General features: G+C 37.7%; 1 protein-coding gene across 1 annotated transcript in view; it reads left to right on the plus strand.

The window, feature by feature from the left end:
• Nucleotides 1–24,647, plus strand: part of LOC111333431 (MAM and LDL-receptor class A domain-containing protein 2) — a 106,663-nt gene continuing 82,016 nt past the window's right edge. The window contains exons 1-23 of the mRNA XM_088755052.1: nucleotides 1–121; nucleotides 1,198–1,343; nucleotides 3,667–3,810; nucleotides 4,472–4,636; nucleotides 5,376–5,678; nucleotides 6,080–6,336; nucleotides 6,751–6,841; nucleotides 7,669–7,809; nucleotides 8,728–8,990; nucleotides 9,448–9,538; nucleotides 9,954–10,088; nucleotides 10,889–11,145; nucleotides 12,294–12,462; nucleotides 13,380–13,523; nucleotides 13,979–14,247; nucleotides 15,015–15,108; nucleotides 16,447–16,587; nucleotides 17,306–17,650; nucleotides 18,712–19,851; nucleotides 20,852–21,364; nucleotides 21,707–21,963; nucleotides 22,512–22,734; nucleotides 23,663–23,940. Of these exons, the coding sequence (XP_088611178.1) occupies nucleotides 1,298–1,343; nucleotides 3,667–3,810; nucleotides 4,472–4,636; nucleotides 5,376–5,678; nucleotides 6,080–6,336; nucleotides 6,751–6,841; nucleotides 7,669–7,809; nucleotides 8,728–8,990; nucleotides 9,448–9,538; nucleotides 9,954–10,088; nucleotides 10,889–11,145; nucleotides 12,294–12,462; nucleotides 13,380–13,523; nucleotides 13,979–14,247; nucleotides 15,015–15,108; nucleotides 16,447–16,587; nucleotides 17,306–17,650; nucleotides 18,712–19,851; nucleotides 20,852–21,364; nucleotides 21,707–21,963; nucleotides 22,512–22,734; nucleotides 23,663–23,940 (5,466 nt within the window). The 5' untranslated portion in view covers nucleotides 1–121; nucleotides 1,198–1,297. The remainder of the gene's footprint in view (nucleotides 122–1,197; nucleotides 1,344–3,666; nucleotides 3,811–4,471; nucleotides 4,637–5,375; nucleotides 5,679–6,079; nucleotides 6,337–6,750; nucleotides 6,842–7,668; nucleotides 7,810–8,727; nucleotides 8,991–9,447; nucleotides 9,539–9,953; nucleotides 10,089–10,888; nucleotides 11,146–12,293; nucleotides 12,463–13,379; nucleotides 13,524–13,978; nucleotides 14,248–15,014; nucleotides 15,109–16,446; nucleotides 16,588–17,305; nucleotides 17,651–18,711; nucleotides 19,852–20,851; nucleotides 21,365–21,706; nucleotides 21,964–22,511; nucleotides 22,735–23,662; nucleotides 23,941–24,647) is intronic.

Here is a 24,647-nt window from a genome sequence, read left to right on the forward strand (position 1 = left end):
CGTACCAGCCTCTGGTTGCTCTAGGGTAGAGGTTGAAATCTCCTTCTTCTGCTGCTGTAGGAAGGAATCCTTCATGTGGTTTATGTAGCACAGTCTAATAAGACTTGTGGACATCACGAAGGTAGGACTTTAAGCTGCCACTTCCTCATTTGTCTTTCCTTAACAGCTGCGCACTTTGTGATTCACTTATGCAACGCGATTGCGACGCTGGCATTAGTGCTGGCGTGTAGGCAGAAAGGCTTCCGTCGCATTATATGACTTTTCAATTGTGCTAACGTTCTAAAATTTTCGTATATCTTCGCGTTCACTTTCAGTACCGGGATAGCTAGGCTACTAGTCGCTGTCACATTTCGCATGTTTGCCCTGTTCTTTAGTTTATGCAGATATTAAGGGAGCTTCAGCGCTAATCATAACACTGGAGGTGTGAGGGTGCAACCGAGTTACTGAACTCTTCTAAAATTCCCTCTAATGAGCGTAAAATAGATTCAAACAGCCATCTGAACTGTAGAAATATGTATTTACTTCGGCAATGATGCCATTGTAAGTGTCAGGCTTTCAAAAAAATGCGAGTCGCAATTTTTTTTTTCGCGCCAGCTTGCCCCTGGTACCGTACGGGAAAATCTTATCGGTTTGCCGCTCGCTTCGCATTGCAACGCAGCGTTCCGCCAAACGTTCTCTGTCAAAATCACGACGATCACTTTAGCTTTACCATATCGAAATTAGTTTGAAAGTTTCGCCAAAATAAAAAGTTGCTTATTTATGGCTGAGCGTTCATTTATTCTATCCTGTAGGTATTTATAATAATAATGGTTTCTCATGGCGTGGCCCTATATAGGTGCTTATGTAACACTCTCAAAACCTCTGTCCAAGTTATAAAGACTACAATACAGACAAGCTTGCTTGCATATTTTCTAGCATCACACAAATATTTATAAAACTTCTCTATTTTACATCTTGGCGAACATTTTCGTTGGAATTCTCTGAAGGAAATGCTAAACTCAGGACTCATTTACGGAATCCAATGCCCCCGGAGAGTTCGCTTCTTGATGTGTTACACACAAGCGTACGTTTTCCAATGACGTTCACATTTTGACTATTTTTGCTTCGTTCAATATATTTCTAAGAATAATAAAGTTAATATTGTTACACCTTTTATTGCCACGGAAATGTTGCTAACTGTGAACATTCTTTTCGTAGGTCTGAAATCTTGAGCGCTTTGATTTGTTAAGAAAAGTTGTTTTTCATTGACAAGGAAGGAGTTGAGGATTACCAGCGAATATCTTAGAGCTCTTAAAAAATGCAGCGAGCTACCCAGCTCGTGGTCATTGCATTTTGCGTATGTGGTGAGTGACTACAGTAACTATAATTTTTCTTTGAGCCACGTAAGATATTTTTAGGAATTGAATTTACACATGAGAAAATCGATTAGCTATTTTTGTAAAATTCCCATAGTTCGATAAGTAATTAAAACAATAGTCGGGGCAGCGCTTTTAAACATTTATCATGGGAATAATTTCATTAAAACCATTGCGTTATTAGTCTATTGCAAAGTCAATATGAATTGAAGAGAAATCAATATCTATTCAAATAATGTAGAGCATGTTGCCAAGAAAGGATTATAGAGGCAAGTTAAGACAGGAAAACATGGATCATTCGCTCAACCTGTCTATCTTGAAAAGCAACGAGCTTTCTTCGGTTGAAAGATAGCTAAAGAATTTCTCGTGCATGGTACGAACTTACACAAGTTTCAAGTATGTTACCGGGTGTGCCTTTGAATTTGTCACGCTCGAATTTTGTCAGCCCATGATCCAACCACCTTAACCCATATAAGTGGACAAAACGGAAAGTTTCTTTCTGCAATGAAGACTTCGACAAAAAGACATGTTAACAGTCACATGGCGAGAACACTTTGCATTGCTACTTTTCCCATAGAGTTAAACGGCTTACAGAGTCTCACACGATGTCGGCAAACAGAAAATAAACAATCCTGCTCATTTGGGTAAAATTAATCTCAACGAGATTATTTAATTTTTAAGTAAGTGTACCTCGTTTAAGTAAACTGTTTCTTTGCAGGCGGGTCTAAAAGGCTTTCTATTGGAGCGATTAACGTACCAATGGTACACATGAAAGGGTCCCAAACAAAATTGGTTAATTTTCAATTATTTTAAAGTTTGCCTAATTTTTTTTTTCTAAGAAAAAGAGGGTATTAAGTTTCTTTTATTGTTTTCTTCTCGAGTTTCTGATTTGAAATACAAACTAGAAGGAAGCTTCAGTTAGAATATCTGCTCTGCCGGGGGAGGGTAGGGAGTTTCGTTAAAACAGTTGTGCCGCTTAGATCGCGCAAGGATTGCAAATCGAGTTTCACTTTACACCTAAATGCAAGCAGGGAATAAATTCGCGTCTAAATATCTTCAGTAGTACGGTAAGCTTAATTTAGAAAGTCTTGTGTGATGCCTTCAAATGGAACTTACCTTTGTTATTTCCGTTCAGCTTTAAGCGGATAAGAAATTTGATTAAGAGTTAACCTAATCGTCCCTTTTCAGTAACTTCTGGTTATTTTGATCAGGTACCGGCTTAAGATGAGTATTAGAATTCGCTTTAAGTTAATGCAGAGTTTGGTAACCGTCATTACTTATTCCTTGTTTTTTTCGGCTTTTTCTTACATATTATGTGAAGTATACAACGCTAACTGGAGGTGTAAGTCGGTTACCGTGGCATGAATCTGTTGGTTCTTTTGTAACGCTGGTATTCGCGAGGTTATATTATTACTCCCGAACACAATCATCCTTTATTTGTGAATTTTCTAAAGACTCTTGGTTGTCAATAGTATTTTTTCGCGACTGAATGCCAGAACTGACCGAATCTCTCTTCATTAATGTAGAAACATGAAAAAATTCCTTCCTCGAGATGCGGATTTATACCAGAAATACACTTCCTTAAACCCCCAAGCGTAATTGTCATTGAATTTTGTTAAAATTTGGATTTAAATTACCAACATGCTAAGATTTGACTTTGAATAACTTAGGAAGAACAATTCAGAAAAAGTTCATCAGTCTTGAAAATCATAGTAAACTTCCGTCCTCGTTCTGAAATGAGTTTCTCAGCACGTTAATGTTTTGAATTTTCTTCTGCAGAAGTGATAGGGCTGGTATAACCCCAGTTTTGGTTGTATCATCTTTTTACAACAACCATTGTTCTCTGAAGTAACAAAGCCAGACATTATGTGCCTAGTGTGTCATCACGATGAAAGCTAGTATAGGTTATTTTTTTACACTTATAACTATTGAAAGATCAACTACAATAAAGCTTGGAACGGTGATGTTTCAGGTTAGGAAAGAGAGATAAGAGTACGTGTGATGAATCTCGAGCGAGGACCAGCTTACCTATCAAGCCATCCTAAGCAGAGAAAGAAACCCGTATTTTGGCCATTAATTATCATATTTTTGCTTAAATGGTGTACGATGTTCAAATTATTGCTTTTGGTCATCAACATCAGAGATGTGAACAAAGTTCTCATGGGGCTGCTCATTTAGAGCACCTTTATAGATATTTTTTCTTCCTGACAGGAACTTCTGTGCTGAAAGAGAGTAAATTTGTGACTTTGAGTCCAGTATGTGCAGTTACTGATACATACACAGCATAATTGTGTCTTTTTCTTCCTGACAGGAACCTATGCACTCAATATAAGTTGTGACTTTGAGTCCAGTGTGTGCAATTATAAACAGGATAATACCGATAACTTTGAGTGGAGGTGGTATCATGCTGGAAGCCTGGGACCTGCTGGAGGTCATACACCAAAATCCAACAAAAGTGAGTATACAAAGTCACTTTCGGCACAATATGTTACTTCATTACTGCTTAGGTGGTCAGTGTTCATGGTTAAACTTGAAAATGTTCAAATCTGACCTAAAAACCCTCGAAAAAAAAGTATCTAAATGCTAAATTTTCGGCAACATTCTGCTTGGTTCATTAGTTAGTAATGAACCCATGTAAACTGGATTTGCACAAATTTATCTCATTTTAAAATGTTAATGGTTGTGTTTAGTTGACTTACCAAGCATTCTAACAGAAGCTGGGGTGGTGGATGGATGTATCTGCTTGTAAGGCGTTGGTGCTTGCCTTTCAGAAGCTTTTTTTTCTTCAATTTCATTTTATCATATACTCACAAACCTTTAATTCTCTTAAAATATGTTCAAAGTGTTTGAAAAGAATTACTATGATGCAATGTAAATGTATAAAAAACAAATTAAAGGCAAATGGAAGAGTGTAGAACTTCAAGATGTCTTGTTGGAGGTGGAACCTACCATGGAATGGATGGGGAAAGGGGGAAGTAGGATACAGATCTGGGAAGTGAATGGGTTAATATCCTCAAACTACATTAAATAAAACTGATTATTACCTTTAGTTAGTTACCTAACTTTTGAATTATTTCAAAGGTGTATATGATGTTTATTTTTTTTAATCCTTCCAGTAAAAACTATTGGTGGTAGCGCCAATGGTGCAGATTGTGTGTTTCCATTCACTTACCGTGGCGGCAATTACACCCAATGTAATGATACCAGGCATTCTCTCCTCTGGTGTGCTACCACAAGTGATTATTCTAAAGATCGTTTATGGGGAAATTGTGTCCCAGATGGTGAGTGAATATGACATAAAACTATCTTAGAAAAAGGCATTCATGAGTGACACCAAACATCTGTATTAGAAAGGTACTTGTTTTGAAAAATGTTGAGCTCAAAAAGAGATGAATGGAGAATTAAAATAGAGGGGAGGGAGGGAGGGAGGGACATAGACAAAATTAAATGTTTCTCTTTCTATTTGTCCTTTCTGGTGAGACCAATGGTTACTTAAAGAGATTATCGTAGTATTTCCATTGTAAGTGGCACCATTTTTATAATGCAAAAAATCTATGAAACTGAAAAAGCCCACCTTTCCCCACTTTTATCTACCTTAATTTTGGGCCGTTTACTTGCAATGGGGCACTTTCTTTTCCAAGTCGAGGATGAGTCTTATAATCAGGTACATTTTTAAGCCAAATAATTATGGTATTGTGAATTATTGAAACCTGCCTTAATAAACATCATGTACTCAGGAGAAAAGCTATGGTGTGAAGTGCTTTTGTTTTACATTTGACATGTGAATTGATTCAGCTTCATGTATGTTCAGACTTTGCATGAAGGTTTGTGCGTCCAGCCAACAAGGAGCATAATTATTGTCATTTTGTAGCACCTTTATCATGGAGCAGCTGAATTATTAAAAAAAAAAAATATATAAAATATCATACAAGGGCTGTTAGGTAATGATTCACAAGGAATTGAATCGAACAAGAATTTGATGTGATACATTTTAAATTTTTTCCATTCCATTTCTTTCAGGTGTTCTTTCATTGGGCTGTTATTTAACATACAAGGGAGACCATATTTTTAGAAGAACCCTGCCTGGTGTGGTCCGAGGAATAGATGTTATCCAACAGTGCATTAATAAAGCAAGGGCATATGAAAATCAAAATAACGTAAACCTTCAAGGCTTCGGTATCAGGTCTTACCGTTCTTATTACCGTTGCTACGCTGATGAAGAGGCAGAGCTACGATACAATAAACATGGACCAGCTGCTAACTGTGGATCACAAGGTCTTGGTGCTCAGGGAACCAATGCAACGTCTGTGTTCTTATTTACAGGTAAAATGTTCATTTTATAACCCTGTAGTTAACTCCTAAAAGATCTGATTGTTAATTCTCACATCTATCTGCTACACATTTCCTATTAAATTAGTTATGAGAATTTGGTGTTGGATCAAGACAACAACTTCTACCTGATAAGTTTAAGTATTCTCATTACCTTTTTGTTGGGTGATGTATGAATGTTATAGGGAGAAGTTACATTTTAATCATTTGTGGGAATTAAAGGGTTACACACTGTGAGGCTGATAATTTTAAATTTCATGGCTGGGTTTCATGGGAGACACAGTGGTACAGTGGTACAATGGTCAGTGCACTGGACTCCAGGCAGAAGGTCTGTTTTCTAGACCCAGAAGGTGATTTTGTATTACATTTACCCTAATTTTGTTTGCTTCTTGCAGGTCGATTTATGTACATTGCGGCAGTTGGAAAGCAGAATGGAGATAGTGCGCGCATCTCCAGCCCAATGGTTTCTGTGTCCCAAAAGACCACAAAGTGCTTGAAGTTTTGGTATTACCTCTATGGGCCTAGTTTAGGGTCACTGGATGTGTATGCCAACACAACATCTCTTGGATCTCCCATCTGGTCAAAGAATGGTACACAAGGAAACAAGTGGCAGCTGGCCAAAGTTGATGTTGTAATGAGCCAGTCTTATTCTGTAAGTTTATTGTTTTCTGACTTCTCATTTCAGAATCCCCTAAAAACACTTTATTCTTATAATTGCCACATGTCGATTTACCTTTCCTAGCCTTTAAACTTAACATCCAGTTCCTGGACTAAGGAATATTTTTTTTTCCATGCTTAAACGTTCAAGCTAATTTTAGGATAAATGTGCACAATCACTCGCCAACAGTTTTCTTAAACCAATTAAACACCTCTGATTTAATTTGTAGGCTAATGAATAAGATATAGATGGTGTGTTCAGTTTTTATCATGTATTTTTTGTAAAAACCATAGAGAGCTATCGTGTCTGTGTCGAAATACAGCTGCAGTATTTTTTTATTTTTTATATTTTATTGTGGCTGTGTGTTGGGTGTAATGTTATCTGGGTATTTTTTTCTTGTCTTTTTAGGTGGTTTTTGAAGGAATAGTAGCAGCAAATGGTCAAGGAGATATTGCTGTGGATGACATTCAGTTATCAGCTGGCTTATGTGATTACACTGGTGAGTGGTATTTGTAGACAGATTGTGTACACTTTCTGGAAAAGAAAAGATGTCTAGGTGAAAACCTCAGGTGCTTGTTCTGTGTGGAACACGTGGAACATGGAATGGCAATGACTCTTTTCACTCCTTTTGAATGAGCTGATAGTTTGTGAGGCACCATTAGCTAAAACTGTTATGGTTTCCATAAGAAGTGGAAAAAATTTGGGAGCTAAATTATATTAATGGCAGTATCTATAAAAGGTCACCAATTTGGTGATCTGAGTGTTCAACAGTCATTATCAAGTTATCATATTTAGATAGCAGGTGGTCAGACTGTGTTAAACTCTGTTTTCTTTGTAAGTGATATGTATGCTATTAATATTCATTAAATGTGTTTTTTCCTACCTGATTTCTGGTAATTTAGCCTTGAGTTGTCCTGTACATCTCGGGATGTGTTCGTGATAGTTGGGAATTAAGCCAACATGTTGGTCCTTTGAAAGTCTAGCAGTGCAGTGGAGTTCTGTATCATGTGTCATGTTCTTTTTGCAATTAATATAACACCTCCTAGGGGCCGTTCTATAATTCTAAAAACGGAGAATGTGAGGTACAAAAGATAGAGAATTTGAAGCACTATATAATACAGACCCTTGAAGTGATAGTCAAGGCAGCTTGCCATGTGCTACCATTTAGAAAGGGATGCTTTACATTGAGCTTTATGAAGCATACAATCTTCAAATTTCTTTTATGTTTATTGTTCATGTTAAGGCATTTGGACTGTTGTATAGAGTGTGCATGTGAAGGCAAGTTTGCCCATAAATTTGTGAATTACTTTTAATGTCTGTTTGCAGGAGACCCATGTAACTTTCAAGATAATATCTGTGGCTTTACACAGGACAACACAGATAACTTTGACTGGACACGATTTAAGGGTCCCACACCTACCTCAGGAACAGGACCAAGTGTTGACCACTCCTATGGATCCAGACGAGGTAAGGTTTTATTTATTCTGATAAAGTGAATGATTAATAAATTATGTAAGCTGCTGTTAATATTAGTGATTTCTTCAGTTGGTAATTTTGGCTATCACCTAGCCTTATTCTGAATGTATGTACCCATGATATCCAACTCCGTCAATAAAACTTTTTGATAACTATATATATTCTCACCTGGGAAAACCAGTTGATGGTATTTCTCAATCTCCTTGGTGAGGGTTTTCCTGTAAACTGCTATCCTCATTGTTGTCATGTCATTTCTTGTGTGCTGATTCTCTCATCAATGAAAACAGTCGACGAGACTGCAAATTAGTTGCTTGTCAGAGACCTGGCTAGAATTCTGGTCACCAACAGTTTAGTGACTCAGTAACAGTGTTAACCAGGACCCAGTTGTTCCAAGGTTGGATAATGCTATCTACTGCATAATTCTCTTATCCAGTGGACAGAGCAGTACATTTTGGTAACACTTATCCTGGATAATGATCTATATGTTGGATTGTGTATGTTGTCTGCTCTTTGAACAACCAGGCCCATGCCAGCTGGTTACAATTGTCTGATCCTATTCCAGGGTGGAGATGGCTACTGTAAGAGTATGTTGCCTAACAACCTTAAATCAAAGTGAGACCCACCCAGGGCATGGTTGTAAACACTTTGGTATCCTTTTAATTCTATTTACAAAACATGATGCTATCGAAATTGCTGATCCTAGCAGTAAGAAGGAAAGCTATGAACTCCATAATAGATCTTGCTCACCATAAAGTCTCCGTAGCTCAGTGGTAGAGCATCAAAGTGCAGAGTCTGAAGGTCCGAGGTTCGATATTCCTCATGGAGACTCAGAATTTTCCTTTCTCTATGGGAGCATGTGTTATACTGCTGTAAAAAGCTTACAAGGTAACTTTCCTTGTTTCTCTGCAGGTTACTACATGTTACTTGAAGCTTCAGGACAAAATAGGGGTGATAAGGCCAGAATTATGAGAACTTACAATAAGGCTACATTTGCAGAGAGTTGCTTTCAGTTTTGGTACATGATGTATGGTTCAAGTCTTGGTACACTCAATGTCTATCAGAAAGTTGGCAATAGTCTTGGAAATACAATTTGGACTGTTACAGGTGACCAGGGTGTTCAAAGGACTTGGCTGAAAGGACGCGTCACACTAAACAGCACAGCTCAATTTACTGTAAGTTTGGTTATCATAGCTTTCAGTTCTTCAGGAAAGTTTAGATTGAATCGCAGATTGTTAGTAGTGTTGTCAGGTCACTAGTTGTTTTTATTAAATACAATTAATTGTTATTGTAAATGGTACTAGCTTCTAAACTTACTGTGCCAAGTACTGATCTTTCTTTCTCCTCCAATCTTTTGCAAAAAATTGTGAATGCCTAAAATAAGAATTTGCTGTCAGTAATATTGCTGCAATAATTATCTTTTTATTCTGATGATACACAATTGAAATAATTTTTTTTCCTCCACTCACAAAAACTGGAGGCAAAACCAGCTTGACTAGCCCGGAGTTTTGGGCTTTCGGCATTTCAAAGCAACAACAGGATGTTGGTAGAGCCTTTTCCATTGGAAGAAAAGGTTCTGCGAGCAGGGTAATATAAAGCTTGTTAATGAAAAGTTTGTTTTTTGTGTTACAGGTTGTTTTTGAGGGAGTTAGAGGATCTGGTGTCAGAAGTGACATTGCTATTGATGATATTTCAATGTCTCCAGGCCATTGTTCAAATCCTGGTTAGTGAACCTTTTTTCTCCTGTATCATTGTTTGTAGCTTACCTTAACCATTTATACTGTACACCCTAACATTGGTTCTGAACAGTACTGTTCGGTAAAGCATTTCCCAAGGTGCTGACAAGAATTCTTTTAAAAATCAAGAGTCTTAATTCTAGCTGATGATCATTTCTTTTATTCTTGTGACCTTATTGTGTGACTCAGGGTTGATATTGTAATGAGAAATTAGTTTGCTAGTCATGCACTCCTCAGGGTCAAAGGGTTAAAAGATGGATTGGTCGATGATAAGGAACCAAATCAAAAGTAAACAGGGCAGGCCATCAACATTTAGAGAAAGGTTTTGTTGTCTCATGGGTATTTGTAATAAACACCACGAACTTATTGTGAGGAACTAAAAAAAATGAAACTTCATTTTAGGGGACTGCAATTTCCAGAATGACTTCTGTACTTGGATTAATATGGCTGGTGATGATTTTGATTGGATCAGGGGATCGGGACGGACACTAAGTTCCTTTACAGGCCCTGATACAGATCGCCTGGGTTCCTCTCAAGGTACTAGACTGTGGCAGCAAGTAGATATATAAAAGCGTCTTCATTATCTTTGCTTTCACTATTGAGTGCTATCTGTCTGGTAAGGACACAAATAAAATTGTGTGAGGAAACAACTTGTTAAGGTTTGTGAAAAGTATTTTATGCACCAGGCAATACCCAAGTCAAACTGTTATCCAAGCAGGTGATGGTGATGATGATGACGATGATGCATGATGATGATCGTGATAATGATGAGAATTACAGTGGTTTCGTAGGATGACAGAGGAATGACATAGAGAATAATTCTCAATGACTATCAAAATTAGTTAACTGATATGTGTAGACCACTTGTTTACCCGTGACGTCATGAAGTCTTTGAGGAGCAAAGTGACAGGATTTGTTTTCTAAATATTTTCAAAATGTTGGAAAAACTTGTTCTTTTATGAGAAAAAAATAAAATTTTTTCTAAGGAAGATGAAAAACTGAAAGATAGGAGCAACTTTAAGTCATATTTAATAAACAATAGCCTCTAGTTGGCAGAAAAATGTGCACCAATATTTGTCCATGGACATTATGGCGTAATTATTAATATGGAGTCTGGAGAATATCACTTAGGATTATCTTTGGATTATTCCCAGTTTTAGCTGGGAAATATTTGGTCATGTGATATAAAACCAATTGCACGTGAGCAGAAATATATGATGGGTTATTAAGGAGATAATTACTAATAGTGTGCAAATGACAAGCATGATGACATTTTGTTTTACATATCGGAACATTGCTTCTGCATTCAACATTCTTTGCTTCATTGTCGTCATTAGGTGTCTATGCCTTCATTGAGACATCAAGTCCAAGAAGAAGAGGTGACAAGGCAAGATTAACCAGTAGACAATTTAATGGAACAGCCTCAAAGAACTGCTTTACCTTCTGGTATCACATGTATGGTTCAAGCGTTGGCTCCCTCAATCTTTATCAAGTGGTTGGTAATGCTGAAACACTCATCTGGACCCTCTCAGGAAATAAAGGAAGAAAATGGTTTAATGGACAAGTGCCAGTTGGAAATCAGGCTAAATATAAGGTAGTTGAACATTCTGATAATAGGAGCCCATGATAATGTTACAATTACTAGTCTTAGCAGATGATGCTGCTAAAAAGTTACAGTGTTAAGTTTCAAGCAAGATCTCAGTCATTGTCACGAAGCCTGCAGGAGAAGATTCTTGTTTCCACTTAAATACTTTATTGGTCTACAACCTAACTTTACAGTACTGGTATCTTAAATTTCTGAAAACCTCACTAAATCTTATGATCTCGAACCTTATTTATAGTAGTTGATTACATCATACCTATTTCTAAAACAATATTTTTAGCAGCAAGAACATTCTGGATGCTAATGATGACATATCCTTAGAATAGCCAACAGAATATTCTGGAAAAAGGAGAAGTTTCTAGCAGCTTATAAAAATAGTGATGTGGTAAATCAATGTCTAAATTGTTCCCTTGATTTCTGGAAACTTCGATAGAGTCATGCAAATGTTTTTGTAGAGAAGGGTCTCTATTTCCTTGATTTGATTTGTTTTTGGTTTGGTATTGTAATGTACGTATGATAATGAATTTAGAATAGACTGACAAGAATAAGATTTAAACTAGGATTACATTTTAGGTGCAGAAAATTTTTTGTTAACAACCAGAAAAATGGGAAGGGCTTTACTTGGTGCCACTTACGGAATGTGTAATTGCTTGTAATGAGTGGCTGTATGTGTTACTTCGAGGGGCTATAGTACATGTTTGTCAGTCAAAGCTGCCCTCAGTTTACTCATAGGACACCTGAAGGGGCTCTTTTGTTTGAACTATGGGGTGAGTAGAGTAGTAGCTCTCAACCTTGTCTCTCCAGAAGTGTCAACTAGCTGGTGATGTGAATAAATGAGCAAATCAGTCAGATGGTGTTTTTTTTATTCTCATACCGAATTCTCTTGTTTGGTTGAGAAAGAATAAGATAGTACTGTAGTGATAAAAGTGAAGCATCCATCTATCAGTTCTTGGAAGTGTTACAATTGGAAGCTTTTATAAAGGTTAATAATATTAATTAAGTTTTTTAAGTTGCCAAAAGACAAAAGTCAGTTACTATAATTTTATATTAATATAATTAGAGTAGCATTCAGGCTCTGATAGATCAGCACATTCCTGCCAGTACTGACGAGCTTTCATTGATTTTAACATGTACAATAGATTATTGCTGAGGGAATCAGGGGAACCAGTTATACAGGAGATATAGCCATTGATGACTTCAGGTTCCTCCCAGGAATAAATTGTCAACTGAGTCCAACATCGGCTGCTCCAAACTATGTTACTACTGCAGCACCAACAACTTCATCAGCCACAACTACTCCTATCGTTTGTAAGTTATTACCTTGTCTACTTCCTACTTGTTTTTTTCAAGGAATATTATAACATAACCAAAGTAAAGCACGCGCTCTGATTGGTCAATTTAGCATCCCCCATTTGCCCATGGGTGTACGCTGCTGACGTGAGCAAATGCAAAGACTATTTTTCTGCGCGTGCTTGTTTTTTCTGGTCACGTAAGATTTGTTAAATAAAAGGGAACTCTTTAGCTACAAGGTATCAATGTTATGTTATAAAACAAATGGTAAACACCACAGTGTACGCTATTGAATTGTGGATGCACTTGGGAGGTTTGCTAAGCACTCAAGAAGCTAGAGTCCCTCTTGGCTATTGCCTCGAGTGACTCTTACGCTTCTTTCATGCTTAGCAACCTCCTGTGTGCATCCATAACTCAATAGTGTATGCTGTGGTGTTTACCATTTGTTAATTCTAGCATACAGGAGGAAAATTCAAATGTAAATAATGCAAATAAAAGATTCTTGTAGTACTTGCAAGGGGGGGAACCCTTCAAGGTCAATGGTGGTTTGCTTGATTTTGTATCTTAGAGGCTGCAACAACCTCTTTGCAGTTGCATGTTGAAAAATGCAACAACTTAACAATATGTTGACTGAACTGCAAGAAACTCTTTGCTTTCAGCTTTAAACTTGATATGCACAGTGAGCTTTTTATTACTTTAGATTGTTAATGTAGATGTATGCCTTTTTTTCTTGCACAATGTGCAACTGCATTATTTTGTTTTTTGGCTGTACTGTAGAAACAATGTCCTTGCCTACTATTCTGCATATTAAGTATTTTGTGCTTAGCAGACTATTTAATCACCAAATTCATATTTTAAATTACATTTTGAACTCAAATCATATTATCAGTTTTTTCTAGGGTTCCCTACTTATACTCATGAAATATTCTTTACAGCAAATGTTGGCATAAACTGTGACTTTGAATCAGACATTTGTTCCTGGACACAAGACACTACAGACCAGTTTGACTGGACAAGGAAGGCTGGGTCTACTTCGTCGTCAGCAACAGGCCCCTCTGCTGACCATACCAAGGGAAATGGTTAGTAATCTGGTAACAGTGGTGCAAGTCTTTAACATTGAAACATTTCACTTCCTCCGGGTTCATGTTACTTAGAATTTACCTTGACAATGGATTAATTAAAATCCCTACATCTGCCCTGTTGGGTAGAGAACACTCAACAAGATTTGTCACTTACTCTGAAAGGTCTCCATGACAGACCACTTAATGGTGTTGTTTGTACTGTTTTTTTCCTCAAATTCTCTAGGTCATCATTTGCATGAACTGAGAAAAGCAATTTTGAATTTTTGCAACTTCATTCTAGAAAAAAGAAAAGCAGTTGGGAAAACAAAGATTTTCACAAAAATGTTCAATGTCACAAACCAACTGCATTAATTTGCAACTTGTTTTAACTTGAGTCAGTAGTTGCTTATTGTGTTAATTGTTTCTTTGATCATTTAGTTATACTTACATTCTTCTGGTGTACTGATTTGCAGGTAATGGCTGGTATGTGTACATTGAAGCATCTTGGCCGAGAAAGGTAAATGACACAGCAAGGCTGATAAGTAGTTCTATGCCTGCAACAACTGCTACCAAAGGAAAGTGCTTGTCGTTTTGGTATCACATGTATGGAGCGGACATCAATACCCTCAGTGTGTACGTCAGGACAGGTGCCCATGACACAATGTTGTGGTCAAAGACAGGAACACGTGGAGACAAATGGCTGCAGGCCTTAGTAACTGTGAACAGCAGAGATCATTTTAAGGTAGAAACTTTATGTGAAATTTTCATTTTAAAAATGGGCATTTCGTTGGAGCATTCTCTGAGGTCGGACCAACACTCAGGGTCTTAAAACAAGTGAGAAGAATATGCTACTTTTCTATAATGTCAAGAAATGGTTAGATACTCTAGTCTTCTCGAATAGGGACGAATAAATGGAGGTCCCGTCTCCTGCAGGGTTAAGGGTAGGAGACATTAATTTCCAGCGCACGAGATTAATGTGTGATGGATGTCCTCCACTGGGATGGTTGCTGGGTGGGAAGTGGCCCTGAAAAGCCCCCATGGGGAGTGGTCAATTAACATATGTATGTATGTATGTATGTATGTATGTATGTATGTATGTATGTATGTATGTATGTAGTATGTATGTATGTATGTATGAATGAATGGATGGATGGATGGATGGATGAATGAATGAATGAATGAATGAATGAATGAATGAATGAATGAATGAATGAATGAATGAATGAATGTATGTATGTATGTATGTATGTATGTATGTATGTATGTATGTATGTACAGGTTATATCTAGTGTGAAAGAAGCTAAGTGTGGATAAATTATATTTGGAGTCAACTTGAACTCCAAGGGAATTTATTGGAATAGAATGAAATGAAATGGCAGAGTTGTAGATAACTGAGTGAACAATGCATAAACCAAAGTTGTGTGAAACACATACTAAAGCTAATCAGTAAGTAGAAATGAAATAATAAAAGCCTTTAGGTACTCACTGTAACCCTGTATTTCATTTCAGATTGTAATGTCAGGTTCAGTGGGTAAAAGTTACCAAGGCGACATTGCTTTGGATGATATTTCTATGACACATGGACCTTGTAATGTTGCTTCAAGTATGTATCGGATAACATGTAAAATAAATCAATACCAACAGGGACTTCCAGGGCACGAAATGGGACATTCCATTTTTTCCTCTGAAAATTTGATTCCGAAAGGTCTTTTTCTTCTGAAAGTTAGATACCGACAAGCCGTCTTCTGATTCCGAGAGGCCTTTTTCTCTCTGAAATTTAGATTCCGCCAGGGCCTTTTTTTTTTGGGCGAATTCCGACCCCCTCCAATGGGGCGAAAATTCCAGATTCCGGATGACAGATTCCTACTTGTCAGTACCAAAAAATGCCTTCCATAGGGGGGGTGCGGATAAAAAATGGAATGTCCCAATATTGCGCCTGTAAATACAGTCGCCAATGCGACTAAATTATTGTGCTGGCGACCAAGATAATTTCAAAAGTTAGTCGCCAAGTTGGCGACTAGAACTCTTTGGGTTTTGTATATCTTACCTTGATGTATTTTACAACTAAATAAAGCTTAAAGTAGATGAATCGGCTTGAACGATGAGGTATGTTACGCAAAATCGTCACGAATGCTACGAACCGAACACGTCAACATCCGCCATCTTGGGTTTTCCAAAATTTGCGTTGTATATTGGGAAGTGAATTGTCCCTTTTGCTTTTCAATGGCTCCTAGCTTTTTGGCCTTGGTGACCACTTTGGAAAGTTTATGAGCCAGATGGCTCCTTGCCAAAAAAGTTAATTTCGTACCCTGACTTCATCCTAAGATGTCCATGGGGCTTCTGCTTTTTCCGGTGTCCTATGACATTGAACTACCACTGTATGACCATTAGACTCAACATCTCGCCACCTGGCCATGACCCCCGCACAGAATTTTCAAAGGCTCCTCATGTGCAGATCATAGCGGGAAACTGAAGGGGTTGGAAAGGCAATTAATGCCATAAACTATGAATGGACACGTTACTATTTACCTTTACCCACCACAAATAAGTGGTCAGAACAGCTAGTTTCCCTTAAAAAAAATCAGCCATGACTGACCACTACATTTATACTATTTTTTGTTTGAGGTAAATTACTACCTACTTATGTGTAGCTTATTAGTGAATTAGCCCTAAAACCCAGCTAATATTAAAACCTTAGAACTGTAAGAGTGACCAGCATCTAATTTCCCCTTGCAATTATACAGCTGAATCATTCATTCATTAAGATCATAGGAAGATAGAGAGTGATTGCCAATCTAGGAAGCTTTGAACTTGCTGTGAATAAACTTGTCAGCATGTGGGAAATTCGGACATGATGAAAGTCTGTGAAATTTTATTTAGAGAGGTCTGCTTTTATATCTGGCTAAACTGCAATATGAATTTTTTTAATTTAACATTGCAGTCTCCTGCACATATGAAGAAAGTCACATATGTGGTTACAGACAGGATACAACTGATGATTTTGACTGGGCTCGTGGCAGTGGAGCAACAGTTACCCCCAACACTGGGCCTGCTGCTGATCACACATTGGGATCAGCTTCAGGTACGTCTGTGATGACATTTAACTTTCCTAAGGGGAAGGAAGCTGGTGAAGATGCTGTCTCTTCATTGGGTATCATATTATCATGCATGCTAAGAATGCTATCAAGCCAATAATTTCGGAAGGTACCATATGGACCAGCAATGAAAATTTTTATTCTATTTCTGCTTTTGAAAAATTGACACAAGTAATTTTGTGACTGGAAAGCTGTTCACAGACAGTCGAAAAATATAACAATTGTATATTTTTTGTAACTTCTGTCAGGTTCCAAGAGTTCGATGTCGCCATAGTAGTGACACAAAAGGACGCATCAACCAATGCTAGGAGTAACAACTGATTTATTTCTCATAGGGAATCATATTATACAGGTTTTTAGATACTTGTAACTAGAATGAAATTTACCACAAAGGAAATTTGAGCAGTAGTACGTTGTGGTGTATTCTAATCTGGGACAACTGTTAAGTAACTTAAGTGTGGGTGCTCGGAATATCCAAGCATACTGTTGAGTAACTTAAGTGTGGGTGCTCGGAATATCCAGGCATGTATTCTAACAACTTCAACTTTAATCTCATGTATTGCAATATTTTAATCTCTTTGTATTACATGGCAAGTATGCTTCTCTAATTCTTGATCCAGACCTTGTAACCCGGCTGTCTCCATGCACTCACTCAGTTTGGGCTCTCTGTACCATTGTGCTCACAAGCCTAAAATTTTGTTATAGGGTTTTACATGTATGTTGACAGCTCTAAATCTCAAAGTGGAAAAAAGGCCAGGTTACTGACTCCTCAGATGCCCAAAGTTAATGCCAAATGTCTGAAGTTCTGGTATCATATGTATGGATCAACAGTAGGCACTCTAGCGGTGTATAAAAAAACAGGTTCCTCAGTTGGTGCTCGCATCTGGCGGCGGTCTGGTGATCAAGGTGATGAGTGGCTTGTTGCACAAGTTAGTGTGTGGAGTCCTGTAAGACCATTTCAGATTTCGTTTGAGGGTCAGGTGGCTGGCAGCACGGGAGATATTGCCATTGATGATGTTGGAATATTTCCGGGCAAGTGCCCAACTCCTGGTGAGTACAGGCTTGGTACTGGACCATACAAATATTTTTGGGTTCAGAGCCAAACATGCACTTTTTGTTTCAGACTTCTTTCAATAGAGTAGCAAACAGTCAAAATTTAATTTAATTTAATTTAAATTAATTTATTAGATTTGCTGACAGGCAGGGACACCGCAACAGCTTGCGCCAATTACTGCGGGGCCCAGACACACAAATGACAAATTGGAGGGACTCAGGGTGCATACTCGCAGTGTGACCTAGCTAGCACATTTTAAGTTTATAGGAGAAACTAATACACATTCAAACACTTAAGGATTTTAAAACCATCATCTGGAGAATTTTAAAGCATGCATGCAATCATCTCTCAGTCCATAGTTTTACAAGTTCCTGAAGGACATACATATTTGTTAAAACATCCATCACCTTCTATTATATTGTTGACCAGTGTTGTCCTACCTCTGTTATCGTACCCTTTTCCCTCTCAAGGTTGACCAAACTGAAGTTCCTCCTTCTAATATCTTTCCATTTCAAGTGGAAGGATGATGGGAAGAAAGAGAGAGAATATTTAACAATTATTGAACTCTCGGTTATTGCAAAATATCAGGATTTGTCAGTGTCTCGCAGATCAATTATTTGCCGAAGCCGAAGGCTGAGGCAAATGATTGATCTGCTTGCCATGGACAAATCACGATATTTTGCGATAACCGAGTTCAATAATTGTTTTATAATTCGATCACAGAGTTTGTTTTCAAATTTTTGATCTGCCATTTCACACAAGAGCGTGGTTACTACTGCGCATGAGCAGAATATTTTTTGCAGCAAAAGTGGATTTAGATGGTAACCAGTAGGCATGAGCAGACCATTATTTGTAGGCAGGTATTTGCAGGTCACGTGGCGATCTCCCAGACAATGAAAATGGGGAAAAAACATCCATCGAATGATAATTTTAATTGAACACCTGAAGACTTATTCAAGGTGAAAAAAGAAAGATAAGAAACAGAATGAAAACAAGAGTAGAGAATTCATATTTAGATCTTCTGGAAGTGATAAGAACATTTTGTTTCACTTTGTAGGAAATTGTGACTTTGAGGAGGGAACATGCACATGGAGAAACACCCGCAAGGGAGACGACTTTGATTGGTTAGAAGGCAAAGGTAACACACTGTCATCTACCACTGGGCCGTCTAACGACCACACTACTAATTCTGCCAATGGAACCTACATGTTTATTGAGGCTTCATCACCAAGAAGAACTGGTGACAAGGCAAGATTTTTCAGTGAGACATTCAGTGCTGTTCCTTCCAAAGGAAGGTGCCTTCAGTTTTGGTATCACATGTATGGTTTTGATATTGGAACCCTTAATATAGTGCAAAAGACAGCATCTGGAAGCAAGTCTGAAAAAATTCTTTGGACTTTGCAAGGTCAGCAGGGTAATAACTGGTTAAATGGTAAAGTTTCGCTCAGCAAGGTTCCAGGCTCTGACTTCTGGGTCATTTTTGAAGGAATACGTGGGAATGGTTACCGTGGAGATATTGCTATTGATGATATTCTTATAACAGGTGGCGATTGTACAATATTCCCGGCTAATGCAAACCCTAACCCTGTAACAACCTTATCACCTCCGGCTACCACCCAGTTCACCCTGCCACCCACCATAGCGCCTTCATTGTACAACTGTGACTTTGAAAGTGGCTTTTGTAACTACACCCAAGAGCACATAACAGATGTCTTTAACTGGACACGCCATCAAGGTGGCACTTATTCTTCAGGAACTGGCCCCACAACAGATCACACCAAACAACAAGGTGTCGTGGGAGCCAATGGTCCAGGGTCTCTTCAGCACATGTTATCTGCAAAGTGTTTACATGTATACTTGGGTGGGTTTACCAGACCAGCACAAGGCACTAGGATAGTGACTTATGATGGATGTGGTGAGAGTCGCCTGGAGTTCCAGCTAACATCTGATGGTTACCTTAAATATACCAAGTATGATATGTGTCTGGAACGAAGGGGAAGATCTGGTATCAATGCTGATGATGTTGTGTTAAAGGATAGTTGTAGCGAGAAGTGGAAATTCACCTCCAAAGGTTCGATACAGCATTTACCAACAAGTAAATGTTTGACTCCGGTTGGGGGCAAGGCAGTAAATGATGGCCATCTTACCCTGAACACAACTTGTGATAATAAGAATCAGCAGTTCAGGTGGCAACCAAGTAAGTCGTAACAGAAAGAATATTTGATTCACTTTCAGTAAAATGTTGGTTTAGATACTTGTAAAAAGAGAAATTTCTCTTGTTATGAATACAATTTTATTATAATTGGACTCACTGCATTCCAACTTATTTCATAGCAAAGATTGCACATTATTTTCAAAAATTAATTTCACCATTTTGCAACAAGTTTTGTTGAAAACAGTCTGCCATTACCAGATTATGTTCTAAATTGTATCAAGGGACTTGAATTAAAAAAAAAAATGATTTCAGCAACATAGGAGTTACAAATCTCAGCGCATGAACCCAAGGCATAGTATTTTATGTGCAGATCAGCAGCTATCTTCCAGCTGGCCCTGGTTGTTCAAAGGTTGGATAATGTTAACCAATGAATAAATCTTAATACAGTGGATAATGTTTTTCTATCACTTATCCTTGGATAGCAATTTATCCTTTGGGTGGTGTTTATCTGTCCTTTTTACAACTGGGTCCAGAAACACAAAATCGTGAACTACACATTTTGTATTGCTTTCTTTCTTGATACAGCCCTCTTTACCTTTTAACTCCCAAGATCTGCTACACATTTCCTTATAATTATGTTAGTTACAAGAATTTGCTATTAGATCAAGATAACAACCTCCACCTGATAAGTTTGAGTATTCTCGTTACCTGTTTGCTATATAAAATATTATAGGGAGAAGTTACAGATTAATCACCTCTCAGTCTGGGAGTTAAAGAGTTAATCTTCTTTCTTTGAAAAGGAAACCTATCATAGTAAATAACTAAAACAAGGAATCAGGAAAAGCACAGAATTGATAAGTTTTGAAATTTGGGTGATATGATTGTCTTTGCTCGTCTAATAATTCTTTAAAAAAAATATGACAGCAATCAAGAGATGGTATGAAAAATGTTATTTTCATAGGCTCTTGAGAGCCCATGATTCTGATCCCTTAGAAACAAGTCAGATAAATGAGTGTAACCACTCATTTTTTTATCTTTACAGCTCGTGGATGGTATGTTTACATAGAAGGATCATTTCCGAGGAGGCCCAGTGACACAGCAAGAATTCATTCTCCTTATGTCAATATTGACCCCACAAAGCCCAAATGTCTTACCTTTTGGTATCATATGTATGGACCTCACATAGGGCAACTTAACATCTACAGCTATGCTGGTGGCCAGTTAAATTCTCCTGTCTGGTCTAAATCTGGCTCCCATGGCAACAAATGGTTGAAAGGTCAGGTAGAGCTAACAAACAACAATCGTTACAAAATTGTGTTTGAGGGTGTGCGTGGTTCAAGTTACCAAAGTGATATTGCTGTAGATGACATTCAGCTCAGTAATGGCAAGTGTCCTGAAACTACGGACTGTGATTTTGAGAGTCCAGTATCCCTGCTGAAATTGTGTGGTTGGAAGCAATATCCTGGGGATAACATCGACTGGCGTCTTGGTCAAGGTAACACATCATCAATCAACACAGGACCATCAACTGATCACACCCTTAAGGATGGCAGAGGTAACATGGGAAAATACTTTTTTTCATTAGTTTTACAGAGACAAGTTGGATGCATGCTTGATTTTAATGTTGCTTGGGCTTACTTATTAATTAATACCATGTTGAGTGTGCTGGAAGAGATTTTGATAGATGGAGATATTTGAATTTAGACTGAAGGACTCCTCCTCCCTACTGGACTGCCTTTTCCTAGTCTCTCCCTACTACATTATCTAAATATTAACTGAAGGGAAATCACAAAAATACCACCATCCTTGATCAGCAAAACCAACTGCTCTGTGTACTAGGTGCAAATCATAAATCTGTGGATTAAACTTTTATTTATCTGTTGCTTTTTATCAACAGGACATTATCTTTTCATTGAGACATCTCTTGCTGCCCCTAACTCCAAAGCCTGGCTAATAGGCCCAGTGATTAACCCACTGAGTGGAAAGTGTTTTCAATTTTGGTACCATATGTATGGGAGCAGCATTGGTCAACTAAACTTGTACTTGATGACATCTAAGGCAGTTCCATCAATCCCTGCTTGGTCACGACAGAAAGATCAAGGAAACATGTGGTATATTGCTCAAGTATCCATCACACTCCCCAACTATGTTAATGTAAGTTTGAATGCTTGTCTTCAAGAGTCACTTGTGACAGCTATGTTGACTACAACATTGGGATAAATGGTTGGAACATAATTATAACTGGAAAGAATTGATGATGAATTTCAAAGGCTCTGTTGTAAACTTGAGTAAGATTTGATTTGAAACAAAATTATTACAAAAATTTATTTTGACATGATGTATTTGAAATTGTTTGAAATTGTTGAAAGACAGTTCTTACTTCAATCAATTGTATTTCAAGTACAGTATAGTGTCTGTCACAGAATGATATATATAGTTAAAAAATTATTCTTGTAAACAGACATTCAACCATCTTATATCCTCTGTTTCCACATTATGAGGACAGTTAATTATATCTTCAGTTGGCAGAATTTTTACGTATGACTTTTGGACAATCCAACTAAACTTTGGAATAATTCCCCCAAATAGTAATATAATAATCTCAGGGATTTTGGAGACAATTGACACAGTTCCTTTGTCCACCGTTAATTGTAGTAATTAAGCTTGGCTTTCAGTTGCATGATTTTCAATTTGATTGGCAGGTGCTATTTGAGGGTGTGCGTGGCACAAGCTTCACTGGAGATATAGCAATTGATGACTTTAAGGTTCTGGATGGACCTTGTAATCAGGCAGGGTATTGCGACTTTGAGAAAGATGACTGGTGTACTTGGACAAATGACAATAGAGAAGACGACTTTGATTGGTTAGTTGGAAGTGGCAGCACACCATCTGTATATACTGGGCCAGCTGTTGATCATACAACAGGTTTGTTCCATCAATCACGATCTAATTAACAATTATTCCACGGGCGTGTGTTGGATATGCGATGATAGATAGCCAACGAGGTGCGTAGGCCTGCCAAGTTGGCTATAATCATCTCATATCCAACAAGTGGAAGTGGAATAATTGTTTTGTTAAAAAAACGCCCCCAATATATTAGACAAATCTTCTCGACTTTATTTTGTAAGAAGAAACTGGATGTTACAATGTACAGATCTTAGATTATATGGTATATTGGCTCATATACCATAATGGCTAAGCCAATAAAAAGTCTTGAATTGCATTATCCAATGGTCCAGTTTTTAATAATATGGGTTATAATCATTATTTAGATTGTCTTTGTGGGATTGTGAGTAGTGAAAAGGACTGTGGCCATTGATAGTAATTGTTGTGTCTGCAATCTGACTGCATGAAAGTCATCAAATTTAAGTGATGAATGGAGTGTCTTGCTAATGGAGCATCATGCAAGCAATAGATTATATGTATATATTTTTATCGTTAATGAACTAAACTAAGGAAGCTCTTTCCCTTCTGGTACATTTTTTGAGTCAGTTTATGTCAGACCTCTCCCTCTCTTGCATCAGCTCAAACCCCTGGAATCCCAAAGGGTGTTCATTAGGGGGATTCCTTTGTGAATGCATTGTGTATTTTTTTAAAAATTTCCTTCTTAAAGACTTGTTGCCTCACTCAAATTTATACTGCAGTATGTTAGATTACCAGTTTTATAACAATAATGTCTGATGATCAGGTATAGATATTTATAGCTTTGCAAAGGGAGGAAAGAAAAATTTGCCACTGAAAATGTGGTCTATATTCACCAGGTTGTACTAGCTTAAACAATTTTTTAAATTCCTCTTCAATTGTTTTTTTTTCTGAGTAGGATAAATATTGAGGATTTATGATTTTCTTGCAGGACATGGGATTGGAAAGTACATGTTTATGGAAGCATCTGCACCAGCCAGGAAAGGAGATAAAGCCAGACTTTATAGCGAACGCTTCCAGCCAACAGGTGGCTCTTGCATTAAGTTTTGGTATCACATGTATGGTCCTTCAATAGGTACCTTAAATGTTTTAGTCAAGACTGGTGCAGGCAATCCGTCTGAAGGCATTGTGTGGACACTTTCTGGCAACCAATTAAATCAGTGGAAATTTGGACAAGCCCCTGTTGTGAGTTCACAAAGTGGATATCAGGTAGGAGTTTTGAATAGCTTATAGTCAGGTGCTCCCTTGATTCAAATCCATGATGGTTTCCGATTGGAATTGAAAACAGTGTTCTTCATGGTTCAAGGATTAAAGGCTTAATTGTTCCTATGTTCTTCCCTCTCTAATATCTGTGGTTGATGTTTCTTACAAGGGTAGCACATTCTCTCTTAGAGGACAAATTTTTTATCAGTGGCCAAAAATTTGCTACTCTCTGACTGAGTTTGTGGGAGAGTTTGACAAAAGAAGTGATCTGCTTGCTAAATGCACAGGAAACAGTACAGAAATGTTCTTCGTAGAGGTGTTGATCAACTAGTTAAATTTGTCTCCATTGATAAAGTTAATTATCATATGACTGGTCTAAATCCACTGACATGCAATTTCATAGAAAACCATAGTAAAAGCTGACGTGTGCGGGGCCTGACAGGTTGATGTAAACTGGTCCAGAAAAAAGTTGTCTGGCCCTGCTGCCTTCAATTTGCTTTATTGCAAAACTTAAAGGAAAACAGAAAGGAGAAAAAAGGCAAAGAATTGGGAGTTTCTTGTTCTGACTCAAAAAAATAAAGGAAAAGTTATAATTCCAGAGTTTTTTGTGCTTGTTTGGTTGTGTGTGCCCTTCCATCATGTCCTATTTAGGTTGGTCGATCATGAGGCATGGACTTTGCTGCACTCGCTCCTTATGTCATGACCTCAAGCGA

The sequence above is a fragment of the Stylophora pistillata genome, chromosome 3 (genome assembly GCF_964205215.1).
Source record: "Stylophora pistillata chromosome 3, jaStyPist1.2, whole genome shotgun sequence".
Taxonomy (NCBI): Eukaryota; Metazoa; Cnidaria; class Anthozoa; order Scleractinia; family Pocilloporidae; genus Stylophora; species Stylophora pistillata.